Source organism: Marmota flaviventris, chromosome 8 (assembly GCF_047511675.1).
Source record: "Marmota flaviventris isolate mMarFla1 chromosome 8, mMarFla1.hap1, whole genome shotgun sequence".
Lineage (NCBI taxonomy): Eukaryota > Metazoa > Chordata > Mammalia > Rodentia > Sciuridae > Marmota > Marmota flaviventris.
The window spans coordinates 130319422-130336325 of record NC_092505.1 but is presented as its reverse complement, the minus strand read 5'-3'; the positions used below and the strand labels follow the sequence as shown (position 1 = coordinate 130336325).

At 42.5% G+C, this 16904-nt stretch overlaps 1 protein-coding gene across 1 annotated transcript; it reads left to right on the top strand.

Annotated features, from left to right (window-relative positions):
- Positions 1-14350: 14350 nt before the first annotated feature.
- On the top strand, positions 14351-16092 carry LOC114091527 (U8 snoRNA-decapping enzyme). Its single transcript, XM_027934016.2, has 3 exons — positions 14351-14522; positions 14624-14893; positions 15785-16092. The coding sequence occupies exons 1-3, from the start codon at positions 14385-14387 to the stop codon at positions 15962-15964; spliced, it is 588 nt and encodes a 195-aa protein (XP_027789817.1). The 5' UTR covers positions 14351-14384; the 3' UTR covers positions 15965-16092.
- Positions 16093-16904: the final 812 nt, after the last annotated feature.

Sequence of the window (16904 nt, the reverse complement as noted above, 5' to 3'; positions counted from 1 at the left end):
ATCATCATCATCATCATCATCATCTGATCGTGGAAAGTCATCACACTAATAATTGATAGGAGAAACAATACTTCGGCAAAGCCAAGACTGAAAGAGCCTACACTTGGAGGCTACAATATTCACTATTTAGGGGAATACAGTTGACAGTTGTGTTAGTCACCTTTACTTTGCTGTGACAGAATACTTAAAAAAAAAAAGGAAGGATTTATTTTGGCTAATCTTTTTTCAGAGGTTTCAGTGTGTGGTGACTTGACATCGTGACTTTGTGCCTCTGGCGATGTGGAACATCCTGGATGGGGAGCACTACCAGAGCAAAGCTTCTCACCTCATGGCAGCCAGGAAGCAGAGAGATTAAAGAGAGACAGGGAAGAGAAGGATGGGCCAGGGTCCAATCCACCCTTGAGTGTGCACCCCCCAAAGATCTACTTCCTCCAGTCAGACCCCAACTCCTAAAATGGACCACTATCCAAGGACCAGACCCTTACCACATGAACTTTTAGGAGACATTTGAGATCCAAACTATAACAACAAGGCAAATTTATCATTCTTTTTTTAAATATTGATTTTATTTTTTAAATACATGACAGTGGAATGCATTACAGTTCTTTTTTTTAAGAGAGATTTTTTTTAATATTTATTTTTTAGTTTTTGGTGGACACAACATCTTTATTTTTTATGTGGTGCTGAGGATCGAACCCAGCGCATGACCAGGAGAGCGTGTTACCGCTTGAGCCACATCCCCAGCCCCCATTACAATTCTTATTACACATATAGAGCACAATTTTCCATATCTCTGTATATAAAGTATGTTCACATCAATTCAGGTCTTCATACATGTACTTTGGATAATGATGTCTATCACATTCCACCATCATTGTTAACCCCCTGCCCCATCCATTCCCCTCCCACCCTTCTGCCCTATCTAGAGTTCATCTATTCTTCCCATGCTCCCCCTCCCCACCCCATTATGGGTCAGTCACCTTATATCAGAGAAAACATTCAGCATTTATTTTTGGGAGATTGGCTAACTTCACTTAGCATTGTTTTCTCCAACACCATCCATTTGCCTGCATATGCCATAAAAAATAGCCCAATCAATAAATGAGCCAAGGACATACAATCAATCAAACAAATATATGAAAAAAAATGCTCATCATCTCTCACAATTAGAGAAATACAAATCAAAACTACTCTAAGGTATCATCTCACTCCAGTCAGAATGGAAGCTATTATGAAGACAATAAGTGTTGATGAGGATGTGGGGGAAAAGGCACACACATACATTGCTGGTGAGACTGCAGATTGGTAGCCAATATGGAAAGCAGTATGAGATTCCTTGGAAATCTGGGAACGGAAACACCATTTGACTCAGCTATCCCTCTCCTCGAACTACACCCAAAGGATTTAAAAACTGCATACTACAGGGACACAGCCACATCAATGTTTATAGCAGCACAATTCGCAAATTTATCATTATAAGGACATTTATAGAGGTAGGGCAATTAGATATAAACTTCACATTTTTCTACCCTGACCTCAAATGCAAAACCATGCACATTTCCCATAAACTCTGCTGGAAAATTATGCAATTGTGCCTTAGCAATGTTCAAGGTAAACTTCAGTAAAGAACTAATCAATGGGGGAAATGTATGAGCCCTAGTGAGTGGGCTTGTTGTGACCCATGCCACCTGTTATCTACCCGTCTAGTGCTAATCATTGTGTGGCTGTAAAACAATATAAATGGAACCAATAGAAAGCAAATGTGTACAATGTAAAAATAAAATAATGAATAATTTGGTTAATATGCTAGTCTCAAAATCCTAGCTCATTCCCCTCAGAGATAGTAGGGAGGTATGAGAAATAACATTAATATGTGCCAGTTTTGCTGGAGAAATGAATAGTTTGTTTTTTGAAGTTAAGATGTTTAGTTATCAGAATAGTCATATTGGACCTCATAAACCTCAGTAAATCCTCTTCAATCTTTCAAGGAGCAAAACTTGAAACTTTTTATTATATCCAGGGTCATGCCAAAGCAATAGGATTCTGGTTGGATATGAAAAGGTGGGCAAGGAATGCCAGATAATTACAGTAAAAAAATCAAAGAATCACCATTGTATTAATATCAAAATTCAATGTTCAAAGCATTGGAATTTTTAAATTAATCTAGTAATCCCCAATAATTAGAATTATTATGAATTTCAGATTACATTCAACAAAATTTATAGGAAATGCAGGGATACATAAATCGACAGAAGAATATTGGAGGGAGTTAACATTTATTTCATGTTAGATAAATATCAAGGTGTCAGTAAGGATGTCTAGGATCTAGAAATAATAAAGCCAGTGATGATGATGACCACAACAAACATCTGGGAGGTGCTCACTGTGTGCAAGGACTATTCTAAGCTCTTTGCCAGGATTAACATATTTAGTCCTTAAATCAACCTTATGAGATAGGGATACTTATATCTCCATAGTGTATATTTTTAAAAGAATCCAAGCCAGGAATGGTGCCAAACACCTGTCATCCCATCTACTCACGGGGCTGAGGCAGGAGGATTACAAGCTTAGGGCCAGCCTGGGCAATGTAATGAGACCATCTCAAAATAAGGGATAAAATGAAAAGAAGATCTGGGAATGTAGAACACTCCTGAGTTCAGTCCCCAGTTCTGAAAAGAAAAGAAAGAGAAAGAGGAAAAACTACCATGGCCAACAATATAATTAACATATTTTTCTCAAAAGGCAAATATTGATAATATTGATTTATATAACTTCAAGGAAAGAATTACCTTTAAGGACCCAGGAAACATTTATCTAGTCATATTGGGCCTTATAAAAACTCAGTAAGTCCTCTTCAATCTTTTATCACCTTCCTGAAATTACAGAGTACATGCCATGTTCTGTGACACCAAATAATAAAAGAAATAAATTTCAGGATTAGCTCTATAATTTTTAAAAATATTTTCTAAATCTCTTATAATACATTTGTATTCTATGGTTATAAAATGACTAGCTTAGAAAAAGTAAGAAGGAAAATATTATTTTTTTCCTGTAAGTTTGTAAAAACCAGCCCAAATAAATCTAAAGAATCAAAAAAGAAAAAAAAGAATTTGGGGCTGGGGTTATAGCTCAGAGGTAGAGTTCTTGCCTCGCATGTATGAGGCACTGGGTTCAATCCTCAGCACCACATAAATAAAATAAAGATATTGTTTCCACCTATAACTAAAAAGTAAATATTTGAAAAAAAAAAAGAATTAGTATTTAAAAAAAAAAAAAGAATTTGGAGGTGGATACAGGTCCCATCCCAGGAAGAATACTGGGGTAATTTGTGGAGTTGAGGGAAGATATGTTGTTTGTCCCCAAATGGAAAAGTCCAAGAAAAGACTGACTTGAGTCTCGGTCACATGTTTGTTTGGGGTCCTCCCTGTGGTCACTGGATCCTGAAGTCTGACTGGACAGGCTTAAGTCCTTGCCTCTCACAGTGGCCTGGTGAGTGCAGAGCTGTGACTGGCAGATCAAGCTCTGGGGAAGGTGCAGTTCTGCAAGGGTGGAGGCCGTGTGGCCATAGTACAGACCCTGGTTCCCCAACTTTCCTTAGTTCCAGTCGGGGCCTCAGTCATGAGATTCCATACTTCTTTTAGATAAGAATTGCCCATCTATTATTATTAGGCATAAGCTTCGCTCAATATTGCCATATCATCTCCACAAGGATCCAGAGGCGTTTCACCTGCATTTTTATCATGTCCTCTTTAGTTTCTTCCTGGGTCCTTAAAGGTTACTCATCAAAGGTTCATCAAAGGCTAAGAAAGCCATTCTGGTTGCAGGCTTCCCAGCAAAGCAGTTTCCACTCCCCTCTATACCTGCCACTGTCCCTCCAGCCTCCTCTTCTCCTCCCCACACACATTTTCCTCACCAACTGTCTTTTGTGTTTTTAAAGTCACTGCCTAGGGAAAGAATTTCCTGACCCTGCCCTTCCAGACTGAGTTTGCCATGGGATTTCTCTTCACCCAACTTAGCACAGTTTTTAATCAATCGTTTGTATTTATCTGATTAGTATTTGTTGTCCTCCATGTTCTTAGTGGCGAATAACAGAAATGGATCCTGGTATATTTACGCAGAAATTTAGTTCATTGGAAAGGTACTGCATGCCTGCAATCTTAAAGGAAGATGGGGAACAGGACTGGGCAGGCGTCAGGTCATATTGCCTCCTGAGCTTTTGCCACTAGACACTGTCACGCTGTGGGCACCATCCATTGCATGCTCGCTACTGTGGAATTGATCCTATACTGATCAATATATATCAATTCTAATCATATATTTTGTGTTGCTTCTCCAAACCCAATGTCCTAGGTGGGGGCACCTGATTCAGTATGCTTTCATCTTGAGCCTCTATTCTGGCACCAAGGACCAGAGAGAAGCATCTGCCTGCCCTTAGCTTGGTAGTAGAGGCAGGGACTTTGCTTACTTGTATTCTTTGTGATAGCTCCAAACTGGAAGCAATCAAAATGTTCCTTGCAAGGTGGATTGTCCTTACAGGAAGTTCCATGGGATTAAACCCAACTGGTTCCAGCTGGTAGCTCTCTCCTGGGGTACCTCCTTTCCCCACTCCCCCAAATGGTTCTCAAATTTGGCCCTGCATTTGAAACACCTGGAAAATTGTATGAGTGTTAAAAATGGAATGGGGTAAAATTACCTGACAGACTGCAAGTTTTGCAGGAGGATCTCAAGTTCAAGCCATCCTGCGCAACTTGTCGAGGCCCAGTCTCAAAACTTTATAAATAAAATAATAAGGACTGGGGATGTAGCTCAGTGATAAAACACCCCTGAGTTCAATGCATAGTGCCAAGAACAAAAACAAAAACAAAAATACAATAACAAAAAAAGAGACTGTAGGTGTTTGTTGTCTTCTTCTTCCCTAAAAAATAAGACTAGACCCTTACTTCTCTTTCCCTCTCCTAGAGCAAAAGGGATCCTATGAAAGGGTTTTGTGAAATGCAAAATATTATACAAATGTAAATTGTAACCTTTACCTTTACCTTCCTGAGAAGCCAAAGATCTTTCTATTTTTAACTTTTTACCATGGAAAGCATCAAACTATATAAAAGAACAACATAATAAGCCCTTAAGGGACCCATAACTCAGCTTTAAAAAATTTATTTTCTGAGTCTCTATCATCCTGCTGGATTATTTTTACCACATTAATCATAAATATTTTAGTAGGTATCTTTAAAAGGTAAAGAAACCTTTAAAAACATAACCACAGTACTATTATTGCACCTCAAATAATAATTACTGTATATGAATATTCAATCAGTATTCACATATCCCCCACTGTGTGGTTTTCTTTGTTCAAATCAGAATCCAAATAAGGCCCAATTGCTTTGTTAAACCAAAACTCTGAGACCATGGGATCTCTGAAGTAAAAAGCTTATTGAGCCATCACAAATTCTAAATAGAAAAAAGGAGGACCAGGTACTGGGACAGGTTCCTGTTAAGTTAGCAGCTGGAAAATGTCCCCTGGATCTAGAGCTAAGAGCATTTTTTATAAATGTCAGGGAAGGCAAGCATTCTTTTCATTGACCATGCACTGCTCCTACATAAGAGGGGTGGCATCACAAAAAGCCAAGAGAGCTTTGGGATAGGAGAACTATCTGTGAGAAGTACTTGCTGCTCCTTGATTGAGTGGCATTCTAAGTGGTCATGCTTGTGGAGTTGGAGTCAAGGGTAACAAGTTTAGGAATGTGGAGCAGATTTTTTTTGTTTGGCCCTGAGAAAGGAATTTGGGGATACAGAAAAAGAAGGATATACTGAGCCTCAAAGGAGCCAAAGAACTGTTAGAATGGTTTAAAGATCCTTGAACCTTTGAATGAAGAACAAGCACTCCAGTAAGCAACCCATCCCATGCCCTTAACCCACATCCTGGCCCATCTTTGCCTGCAGAAAGTAGCATGATTGGGCAATACACAAGCACAAGGAAAATTGGCACAAAATTGTATAACTCCTTCCTAACTCCCCCTTTAGTCCAGCTCCCTAGCTACTCTCTCTCTATAGATATTAACACCTCAGTCCAAGGGGCTGGGGTGTCTCCTCTGGAAGCAGCCATATTCTCCCTTGAATGTGTATCTGCTTTCCTAAAAAAATCACTGCCTGTGCTTTGACTGGCATGCGCTGAAATTCTTTCAGGTCATGTATACCAAGGACACCACTTGTCCTGAGTCAAGGTCCCCCTCTCCAAGAACTCCGCCGGGGACAGCCCTCCACTGTTAGCTGAATAACTTCTCTTACCTTTCCTTTAGGACATCTCAGCATTTTTTTCTCATTGTAATTCATTTATTGAAAAAACCAGGTCATTTGTTCTGTAAACTTCCCTTCCGTCTACTGTTTACTGATTGCATGCTCCTGATATTTTTTTTATTTTTTATTTTTTCTGGTGATATTTTAAAAGTAAACTTTGTTTTCAGTAGCTTACACTTAACAGGAGAAGTGGTAAGATAGTCCAGAGAGTTCCCATATACTCTACCCAGTTTCCTCTAGCAGCATCTTACATTAATATGGTGCATTTCTTGGTTCATGCTTTATTCACATTTCCTTTGTTTTTATCTAATATCCTTTTTCTGCTCCAGGATACCACATTTTATTTAGCTGCATCTTGTTTCCTTAGGCTCTTCTTTATTAATGTGACAATTTCTCAGACTTTCATTGTATTTCATAGCTATCGATGGGATATTTGTCTCCTCCCCAAATTCATATGCTGAAACTTGACCCTCAGTGTGTTGGTATTAGGAAGTGGGGCCTTCTGGGGATAAGGAGGTCATCAGAGTGGAGCCTTCATGGATAGGGCTAATGGTCTTAGAAAAGAGACCCTAGGGAGCTCCCTTGCCCCTGCCAACCTGTGAGGCTTCAGCAAAAGATGGTCTTCTGGGAAGCAAGAACTGGCCCTCACCAGACACTGAGTCTACCAGGCCTTTGATCTTGGACTTCCCAGCCTCCAGAACTGTGGGAAATAAATTTTAGTTGTTTCTGAGCCATCCAGTCTATGGTCTTTTTTTTTCCATAGCCCTAATGGTCCAAGATGATAACCTTGCCAGTTTTGAGGCATACTGGTTGTAAGCACATGGCACACAAATGACAAGGCAGTAGACAGGAAGCAAACCTTGGATCAGCAGGCTCTCCTTTATTCTGCAGTAGAGTCAGTCAGTCAGGCATGGGAGGGCTCATTTTCTGGGTATGGAAATGGCCCCCAGGTTACAGAAGGAGTCTGGGTTTTATAGTTTACAATGAGGGTGAATTAATCATTGGAGACTGCAGATGTGCCATTTGGACAGTCAGGGACCTGGTTGTGCAGGTTAAAATTTTAACTCAGCAAGGCAGTTGTAAAAAGCTTGGAACTCACTGTCACTGGGAAAGCTCACAACTTGGTGTTCACTGCTTGTCTTCCTTCCTCTGGGACCCTCTGTTACCTAGAGCTTCACTATTTGCTTTTCTCCCTCCAGGGCTCATCTGCAATGGGAAAGGGTCCAGCATTTCAGTATTAACTCCTCCTTTCAGGACCCACTGGGGTGGGGAAGGGGTGAATGTTTGCTCTTGGTGGAGATGCTGGGGATGAACCCGGGAAGGAATGAAAGTTTGCTTTTTCCCTCAGGGCCCACTGTTACTGGGAAGGGATGTACTGAGAGAGCTTTAATGTTTGGATAATTTCCCTCCTTCTCCCAAGTCACATTGTCCCTCTGTTTTTCCCTGGGGGTGGGGGGATGGGGGTGGGGGGGTGGTGATGGTGGGGTGTAGTGAGGTAGTAGCTATCTTGTAAGAATATTATTTTCCATAACCCTTCAACCCTTCACTGGTCAGATATTTCGTAGAGTGGCCCTCTTCTGGGATTTAAAATAAATTTGACACTGGGGATTGAACCCAGGGGCACTTAACCACAAAGCCACATCCCCAGCCCTCCCCTCACTTTCTTTTTTTAAATTTTATTTAGAGATGGAGTCCCACTGAGTTACTGAGGTCCTCCCTAAGTTGCTGAGGCTGTCTTTCAACTCCAGATCCTCCTGCCTCAGCTTCCCACACCACTGGGATTACGGGCCTGCACCAGCACACCTGGTCTCTCTGGGATTTGGTGCTTTTTACATGATTAGATTGGAGTTATCATTTGGGAGGAGGATCACAGTCCAAAGTTCCATCTTTATCACACATTACATCAAAGGTAACTCTCCCAGCATGACTTATCAGTGTTGGTGTTTGTAAGATTTGGAGAGTGACAAACCCCAAAATAGTGTGGCCTGGGAAGAGGGAGTGAGGAAGAAGTCCAAATGATAACATTGATCCTTTCCAAGACATTCTTTCCCAGTGACAGGAGAATCCCTGGGAATGAAGCAAACATCACCCAGTGACAAGACAATCCCTGGGAAGGAGATATCCATCAGCCAAAGCATGGATCTTTCCCAAGTGACAGTACAATGGGACCTCAAAGGGAAAAAGATTCTTCCCCAAGTGAAAATATTGCCCAGTAAAAACAAATTTCAAATTCTCACACACCCGTTTCCTGAGTGCCTAGACACGCTCCGTCAATAATTAAGTCACCTCTCCGTGTAGTATACATAAGCACAGATCCCTCCTTTGGCCAGTGGCTCATTTTCCATCAGGAAATTGTGTCCATCAGATGACTTTGCTCACCTGTGAAGTTTGCACCCAGCTTGGTCATTTTGTGCTAACAGTGTTGACCTGGAACACCTGGGTAAGGTAGTGCCTGTCAAGTTTCTCCACAAAGTTAGGATAACCCACCCTCCTGATCCCATACCATACCCTTTGGAAATCATTATTTAAACACAAGTGTAAGGAGATTGAGGAGATGATAGCTACATAAATTATTTCTGATTCTTCTACATGGGAGATTCTTTCCCCCATATATTTACTAATTCCTTATTCATTTGCAGTATTCTTATGTAATTATTTATTTTCTACTTTGAATTATAATCCAGTACTCATTTAATTTATTACTCAAATTATTTCAACTTTGGCCATCAGGGACGCTTTCAGTAGGCTCCTGTGTCCTTGTCCCTTTGAGTACTCCTATCAATGTGACTTCTCTTTATCTTCTGGGGGGCAGTGTGAACTTACTTATTTTCAGACATCACACGATGCTTGAAGCTCTTCATATCCTCATCATGAATATTCCTGCCCCACTGCTGGACCGGCCATTTCTCCAAGGAAAATTGTGATACAAACCAAGATCTGGGCACAGAGAAAGGAATTACAAGTGTGCCTCCTAACCCTTGCGTGTGTGTGTGTGTGTGTGTGTATGTGTGTGTGTGCACATGCAGTCAGTCCTCTATGTAAACCTGGTATGAATTCATACCAGTTCAATCTCAAGACTGAAAGAGCAAGAATAATTAATAATAGTAGTGATGCTGATCATAATCTAAAAGACACAATCATGAACACCATAATCCCAACCATTGAAATCCTGAAAACCATATCCCCCATGGAAAAAGGGTATATAAGAGCAATAGAAAGTCAAATTCTGGGGAAGGCAATTGTACATTTTCCGTGGTATACACAGGATAATTGCCAAATTGTTCAATGGAGTACTACTTCTGCCCCTTTATACATAGCACCATGCTTGTTTTTTAAAAAAAGCACTTTGAACGAGAATAAAAATTCGACAAGTTTGGCAAACTTCTGAAGACACTTGCTCATATAGAGGTTGCTCTAGCACTACAAAATGTGTTTGTTAAATGATGAACTATTGTTGCTGGGCTTGGGAGCCAGTGGCTTGGGAGGATGAGGCAGGAGGTTTTCAAGTTCAGCCCAAGCAATTATTTAGGCTCTAATCAACTTAGTGAAACCCTGTCTCAAAATAAAAAATAGAAAGGGCTGGGGATGTGGCACAGTGGTAAAACATCCTTGGGTTCAATCCCCAGTACCAATACATACATCAAATTTTAAAAATTGGTGAATTCCTCTTGGTTAGAGATTTGACACTTGAGGAAGATAGACTTCTTACGTTTACCACTAAATCTAACAGAAAAATAAGCACATGATTTACTTTGGGTAATGGATGGCACTTTCAAAACTCTCTCCCCTGTTTTTAATCAGATATATACAATTTACACTGCTGTTGGATGTAAAAATTCTAGAGTTTATCCGTTCATCTGTTGCTAATGCTTGGAAAAACTGAAGTACTTTATAAATGTTTATTTGAAGATTTGGTGGACTTTGAAGATGAAAGTGAATTGTAAATTCAAACCATAATGACAGACTTGGAATTAGGTGTAATCAAGTCTTCTAAAAATCAATTTCTAACGTATTACCAATCAAGCTTGTTTTTTCCATTTAGACCAGTGCATTGGGCAGAAAAGTCAGATGAATGGATTGACCATAAAATACAGCCACAATGAAAGCTTCACTTTAAATATTCCTCCGTTTGCACTGGCATTCCTTCTCCTAATGAAACTCTGGGAACTGTGTGTGTGTGTGTGTGTGTGTGTGTGTGTGTTTACTGGGGATTGAACCCAGGGCCTTATGCATGCTAGGAAAGTGCTGCACTGAACTACATACATCCCCAGCCTCCAGAAATTTTAAATGAATTAAAGCTGCATTTGCCTGAAAAAACCAGTGAAATTACTGTTTTGAAAATAATGTGTGCATTGTAGGGTAAGAAGTCCTGCAATATGCTGTTCAATCACCTGTGTAAGTTCCACCAAATCTGTGATCTGTACATGAGTACAGATGTGTGGAATGCCTTCCCCAAATGACACAGACACATAGTGTGGAAGATGGGAAGACTTATAGGGAATGATCATGTCAGTGGATATCAAATCATAAAAGAATTTCAAAAAGAAGAGCACCATGTAGAAAATGAATGTGAATATGTTCTCTAAGGAGAGCTAGGCCTTAAAAGAAAGCAAGCAGGTATTTATCATGATGTAAGACTTCAAAATACAATGATCCTGAATGTCTGTCAGTTCTTACGGATTACCTCTGTGCAATTGCCCATAATTTATCTCTGTAGTATGTCTTTGCCATGTGTCAATTTTCTTTTGTAGTTTTTCCTCATCATTTAAAATTGTCAGCATTCTCTCTATACTTGGCTATGAAATCATTTTATCTTTGCATCAATTCCAATAAGGAAGCTATAAATTGTGCAAAGACTTTGAGTGTTCTCATTCATTTTATGCAAATTTGATTCTCAGAAAGTGAATTATAGCAATGTTGATTTTGTGCATTTTATGTAAAAATGTCAAAACCGCCTCAATGAACAAAGAGATGTCCTGTGTGTGCATCTTCATTTATGAAACAAATTTTTGAGATCTCAACTCTGGGTAACTGCATATGCTGGGCAAAGTGCAATGGTGACCCATTGCAGTTTTTATGAACTTCATCAAGACTGTCACAATGTTTCAGATGATTAGTTATAAATCCGAGTGTACACAATTACTAACCATAGTGATATGTGTTTATACATTTAAATTTGTTGATCCATTTCTTAGTGAATATGGCTCATCTGTTCATAAATGTTATACCCATGAAACTATTAATATACTATAGTATATTAACATATATGAATATGCTTGTAAAAATATTTTATTGTCTATTCTGTGGCCTAGGAAGTGTTCTTTTATGTTTCTCCAATAAACCCTTTTTAGAAATGTAAATAAATGTCTCTTAAAGAATATTTTAGTTATTTTTTCCAGAGTTATAGTTTGAGGATTTTGGTGTTTCAAAGTTGGGGAGTTTATGGATTTTGATCTTTCAGAATTTTAACATTGGGGGATATGGCATTCAGGATTCTGTCTTTTAGGAATATGACCTAAGCCTATTCATAGCAGGTGGTGTTTTCTTCCATCATGATCTATGCAATAGCTGGTTGCTTTTTTGCAATGTTAACAAGCATTGGTGAATATTGCCTAAAATTCAAAAATGGTAAATTCTTTAAAATTTAAGAATAGTAAATTCTTGATTAGCTCCTTCTTTCATTAGGAGAAATACTTTTATCATGGAAATTTCTCCTGTTCAACTATGTGATAACCTTGAGGTAGAGTCCATATTTTTAGAAGTAGCAGAGATGCTTAATTCTTCTTTATTATTAAAATAATGAACTGGCTCAGCAGTATCTTTCAAGTATAACCACTAATCAATTTTTGGTTTTGAGTACCATTATTAAGTTGGGGCAGCTCTTTAGTCACATGGCTCTGTCCTCTACTTTCAGCCTTTACTGCAGGGCAATCTACCTGAACATGGTGGGACAGGGGTTGGGGAGTGGGAGATGGGCCATAGGCAGACAGCAATTTGAAAGTCTTGGCAAGGTTGGGGGGATCTTGAGTGCTTCTAAATCAATTCATCCTGGAAAAGGATCTTCACATCCCATGACTTTTCCATGTGCTACGTACTAAACACTAGATCCCTCCAGTCCCTTTGGCCACAAAGAATTTCATTTTGGAAACTCTGGTTTCCAAAGTCATTAATTCCTGGTTTTTTAGTTATTCATATTGCCTTAGAAATACTTAAATCCATCTTTACAAGCCTCAAGCAACCAAAGAAAGATGAGCTAATGCTCTGGAAAGGGAATGTTTGACCCTACTTTCTTAAAGATAGCCCATTCAGAAGAGAAACAAAATCATCCTGTAATGCTAGGGGGAGGGGAAGGAGGAGTTGATGGTATTGGTTCTCGACCCTGGATGTTTGACAACCGAAACATGTTTTTAAAACCACCCATCCCCTAACAACACCCCTATGGAATTTGATTCAATTGGTCTGGACTGAAACCCAGGAATTGGAAGTTCTTATAAATTTTCATAGTCTTTTTGCAAGGTGACCCTACAGTTTAACCAGGGGCATTTCCCACTCCCCTAGAACTCTTAGTGGGATGATGACTGTACCACACCTAGGGCCTCATCATCTCCATCCAGTTGCCTGATGTTAGATGTTGCCCTGCTACTCAGAAGATCAAGCTAGGAAAGATGATGCCAAGAACAACTCATCCCCCTTAGCAGAGCTGAGGGATAAGGATTGCAGCTGAGCTCCAAACCTGGGTCTTTAACCTAAGACTCAGCACTGTGCCCCCATCCTCCACTCCAAGAATGGCTACATCTTTACATCACTCGGCATCCTAATAGGTCGGGATCATCTCCATGTAACAGCTGAGCAGCCAGAGACCTGAGAGAATTAAGTGACTGCTAAGTCACAAGCCTGATTCTGGGAGAGCTCTGGGCTCACGATGGGCTGTCACTTCCTGGCTGTGACTTTATGCCCAGGGCCCTCTCAAGGAGCAGCCTCCTCATTCCCTTTGTGTAATAAACTTAGGACTTTTGGCATCGGGGCAATCTTCAGGGTGAAGACTTAGCTGGGGTGCTGGATTAGGAATCCTCCATCAGCAGCACCATGCCTGGAGAGGCCCCTGCCCTGTGGCAGGGTAAGCCTCCTGTCTCCCACCCTCCCTCACTGCTCAAAGGTCTGAGGGTGTTTGTGGGTAAAATCCAGGAAGCTTAGGGGGCTTTCTGTACTTCAAACAACTCCTACTTCCCTTTCCTAGCCACGGGTCTGATCCACAGCACCTTCTTTCACTTCCCTTCCGCAGAAAAATCTCTTGGGATTCCGTGACTTTTCCTTGTGCCACGTACTGAACACTAGATCCCTCCAGTCCCTTTGGCCACCAGTGCTACCACTACCATCTAGGATTAAAAAAGGGGGGGGGGGGTGCGACATTACTATCACCTAGGCCACAATCCTTAACCTAACGCTCAACCTAACTCCCCCCACACTGAATCCTCTCAATCCCACCATTCCTAATAGTTGTCATACACCTCTCCTTCCCCACAGCCGAAGGATAAGCATAGGCACTGAAGCCAGATTGCCCTATTTCCCTCCTACCCGCAGCCCCAGGCCCCTAGAATTGTGTATAGTCCAGAATAAACAAAAAGTAGTCTCCGGACCACGCTACTTTGTTCCTCCCACTGTCGGGACTCCTGGGCCATTAAATCCTGCTCAGGCTACAAAGGCAGCATTTCCCAGCTGCTCTGGGGACTTCTCCGGAAAGGCCTGGGATTCAAACTGTGATGTAAGCATCTATTGACTAGCCTTGCCAGGATTTCAGGGCTCCCCATTCCCCTTCAGGCTCACCTCGGGGTAATGCCCAACCGAGAGAAAGCTTTCAGTTTCCCAACAGTCCCGCAGGATCTACCTGAAAGCCCCGCCTTGATTGGCTGCTGCCGGAATCAGTCATCAGGCCTGCCCTAACACAGGCCGGTCCCGCCCATACGCCCTGCAGGGATTGGCCCTAGCACCCCAGCCAGGACCCTATAGGTGGGAGATGAGACACCCCTCCCCCGGAAAAACCACTTGGTCTGTCCAGACCAGGAAGAGAGAGAGAGAGAGATCCTCCAGCCATGGCCGAGGGCCACAAGGTGGAGCTGGCCGAGGCCCTGGCTTTGGGGTCCGGCTGGAGGCATGCTTGCCACGCTCTGCTTTACGCGCCCGACCCGGGGATGCTCTTCGGCCGCATCCCGCTGCGGTACGCCGTGCTGGTGAGGAGGGGGCGCGCCTGGCCACTCCCCGCCCCAGCCCTGCACGGTCCCGGGGGCGCACCTTTTGGGCACCTCAGCCAACCGTACTTCCCCTCCCTCAGATGCAGATGCGCTTCGATGGACGCCTGGGCTTCCCAGGCGGCTTTGTGGACGCGCAGGACAGCAGCCTGGAGGACGGGCTGAACCGAGAATTGCGCGAGGAGCTCGGTGAAGCGGTGTCGGCCTTCCGCGTGGAGCGTACTGATTACCGGAGCTCACACGCTGGGGCCAGACCGCGCGTGGTGGCCCATTTCTACGTCAAGCGCCTGACCCTAAAGCAGCTGGAGGCTGTGGAAGCTGGCGCACCACAAGCCAAGGACCATGGGCTGGAGGTGGGGCCAGCCAGGGTCCCGCCCCACACCCAATCTGTCCCTCTTTCCCCAAAGAAAACCTCCCTGAAAGGAGTCATAACCCTTGAGATCTTGCGATCTTCCGCAGTTTCTAGGAGTAGTTGGGATTTTGCTCATCTCTAATCAGAATAGTATTGCCAAACCAGTCTCTCGCGCAGGTCTGTCCTCTTCCCCCACCATATCAGCCTCTGCAGAGATCTTTCTAGAGCACATCCATCCAAGTTTCTCCGTTGTTCCTTATTGATAATGTGAAAATGATCAGTTGAGGCACCCTAAGCACTTAATTTTGGGCCCCTTTTTTTTCTTAGAAGATATGGCCCGTGCTAAAGGCTAGGCGAATAGAGACAGATAGCGTACAGAGGTATTTTATCAAATTGGGCACATATCAGAATCACAGGGAGAAGTTATGAAAACAGTGATTACTATGCTCACTTTGGAAATATATACTCAAACAGTGATTTCCTGGATCCCATTCTTTTGATTGCTAGTGAGAGGTGGGGCTGGAGGAAGTCTTGAGAATTTGCATTTTTCACTAGGTCCCAAGTGATGCAGAAACAGCTGCTGTAGATTCCACATTCAAGAACCTCTGCTATAGAGCTGTGCCTGAATCCTAGAGGCTGGAGTCACTAAAGGTTTCAGGGAGAGAGGTAGGAAAGATTAGCATTTATGGAGCTGGAGAGCATGTCTTGGATTAGGCACCTGCTCAGGGTTGGGATCACTCAACTTCACTGAGGTATGAGCCTTGGAGCTGGTTCTGCCTAGTTGTTAAGGGAGATAAGACCTTTGCTCTAGAGAGATCTGTTGCAAAAAGAATCCAGGTAACATGATTAGCTATGTGGGGTCCAAATGTCTCCTGTCTCCTTGCTTTCACAGGTCCTGGGCCTTGTGCGGGTGCCTCTATATACCCTGCGAGATGGAGTGGGAGGCTTGCCTGCCTTCCTGGAGAATTCCTTTATTGGTGCTGCCCGGGAACAGCTACTGGAAGCCCTCCAAGATTTGGGACTTCTAGAATCTGGCTCTTTCTCAAGTCTTAAGACCCCCACTCATCACTAAATGTAACCATCTATGGATCCATGAAACCTGATTGGGGACCTTGGGAGGGAATGATGGAGGGACAGGGGAATGTTTTCTCTTCTGGGCCTGAGAGATGAAACCAGATTAAAAGGACATGTGTGGTGCAATGTGTTTTGAGCAGAGGGCCCTCCAAACTCATGACATCAGGGTCAGAAGTCCATACCTCATCCCAGCAATCCAGGCAGATTCTCAGGGTCTGCCTCTTCTTTGTGCATGTGCAATACACAGCCTGGACACCCCAGGCTTGCACAGGAACAACCTGTGACCACACAGCCTGACCCCTTTGTCCCATCATGTCTAGGCTAACTGGGAAGTGGCATTTGTGGGGCCTGCCTTGTCATCCTCCCTGCTCCTTCTTGAGGCAGGCTTTCCCATCTCCTGCATGGCTGCTCTCCAGGGTCTATCCCAACTCAAGTTCGCTGAGGAGAGCAGAGGACCCTCTGCTCCCTGAGATGCTCCCACCCTTCCCTGGGGGTTGACCATAGCTGTGGGTTATGGTACTAATGGATACCTCACTCTTTTCTTTCCTTGAAACTGAGCATAAGGGCTGAGATGGTGTCAAGGTCTTCTTTGGCTGACCTTAAGGCACCAAAGTCCTTGTGCGTGGTCTCTAGGGCTTTTGTTTTTGTGCTACCTTAGTCTCTGAGGAAATGAGCAGGGAACTGACCCAGCCCCTTATAGCCTGCCCTACCAAAAAGAGCCTCTCGGTAAGAATGGATAGCTAGGCAACTAAAATCTTCAATTATTTCAACAAATACTAATTATGTACCTAAACCTGCCATGTACCATAAAAAGTGGAGAGATTCATAGCTTTTGCTCTTCTAAGACTCTAGAGCAAGGGTTGGGCAGACAGTAAATATTTTAGACTTTGTAGGTCACATGGTTTCAGTGGCAACTTCTTCACTCTGCCATGTCAAAA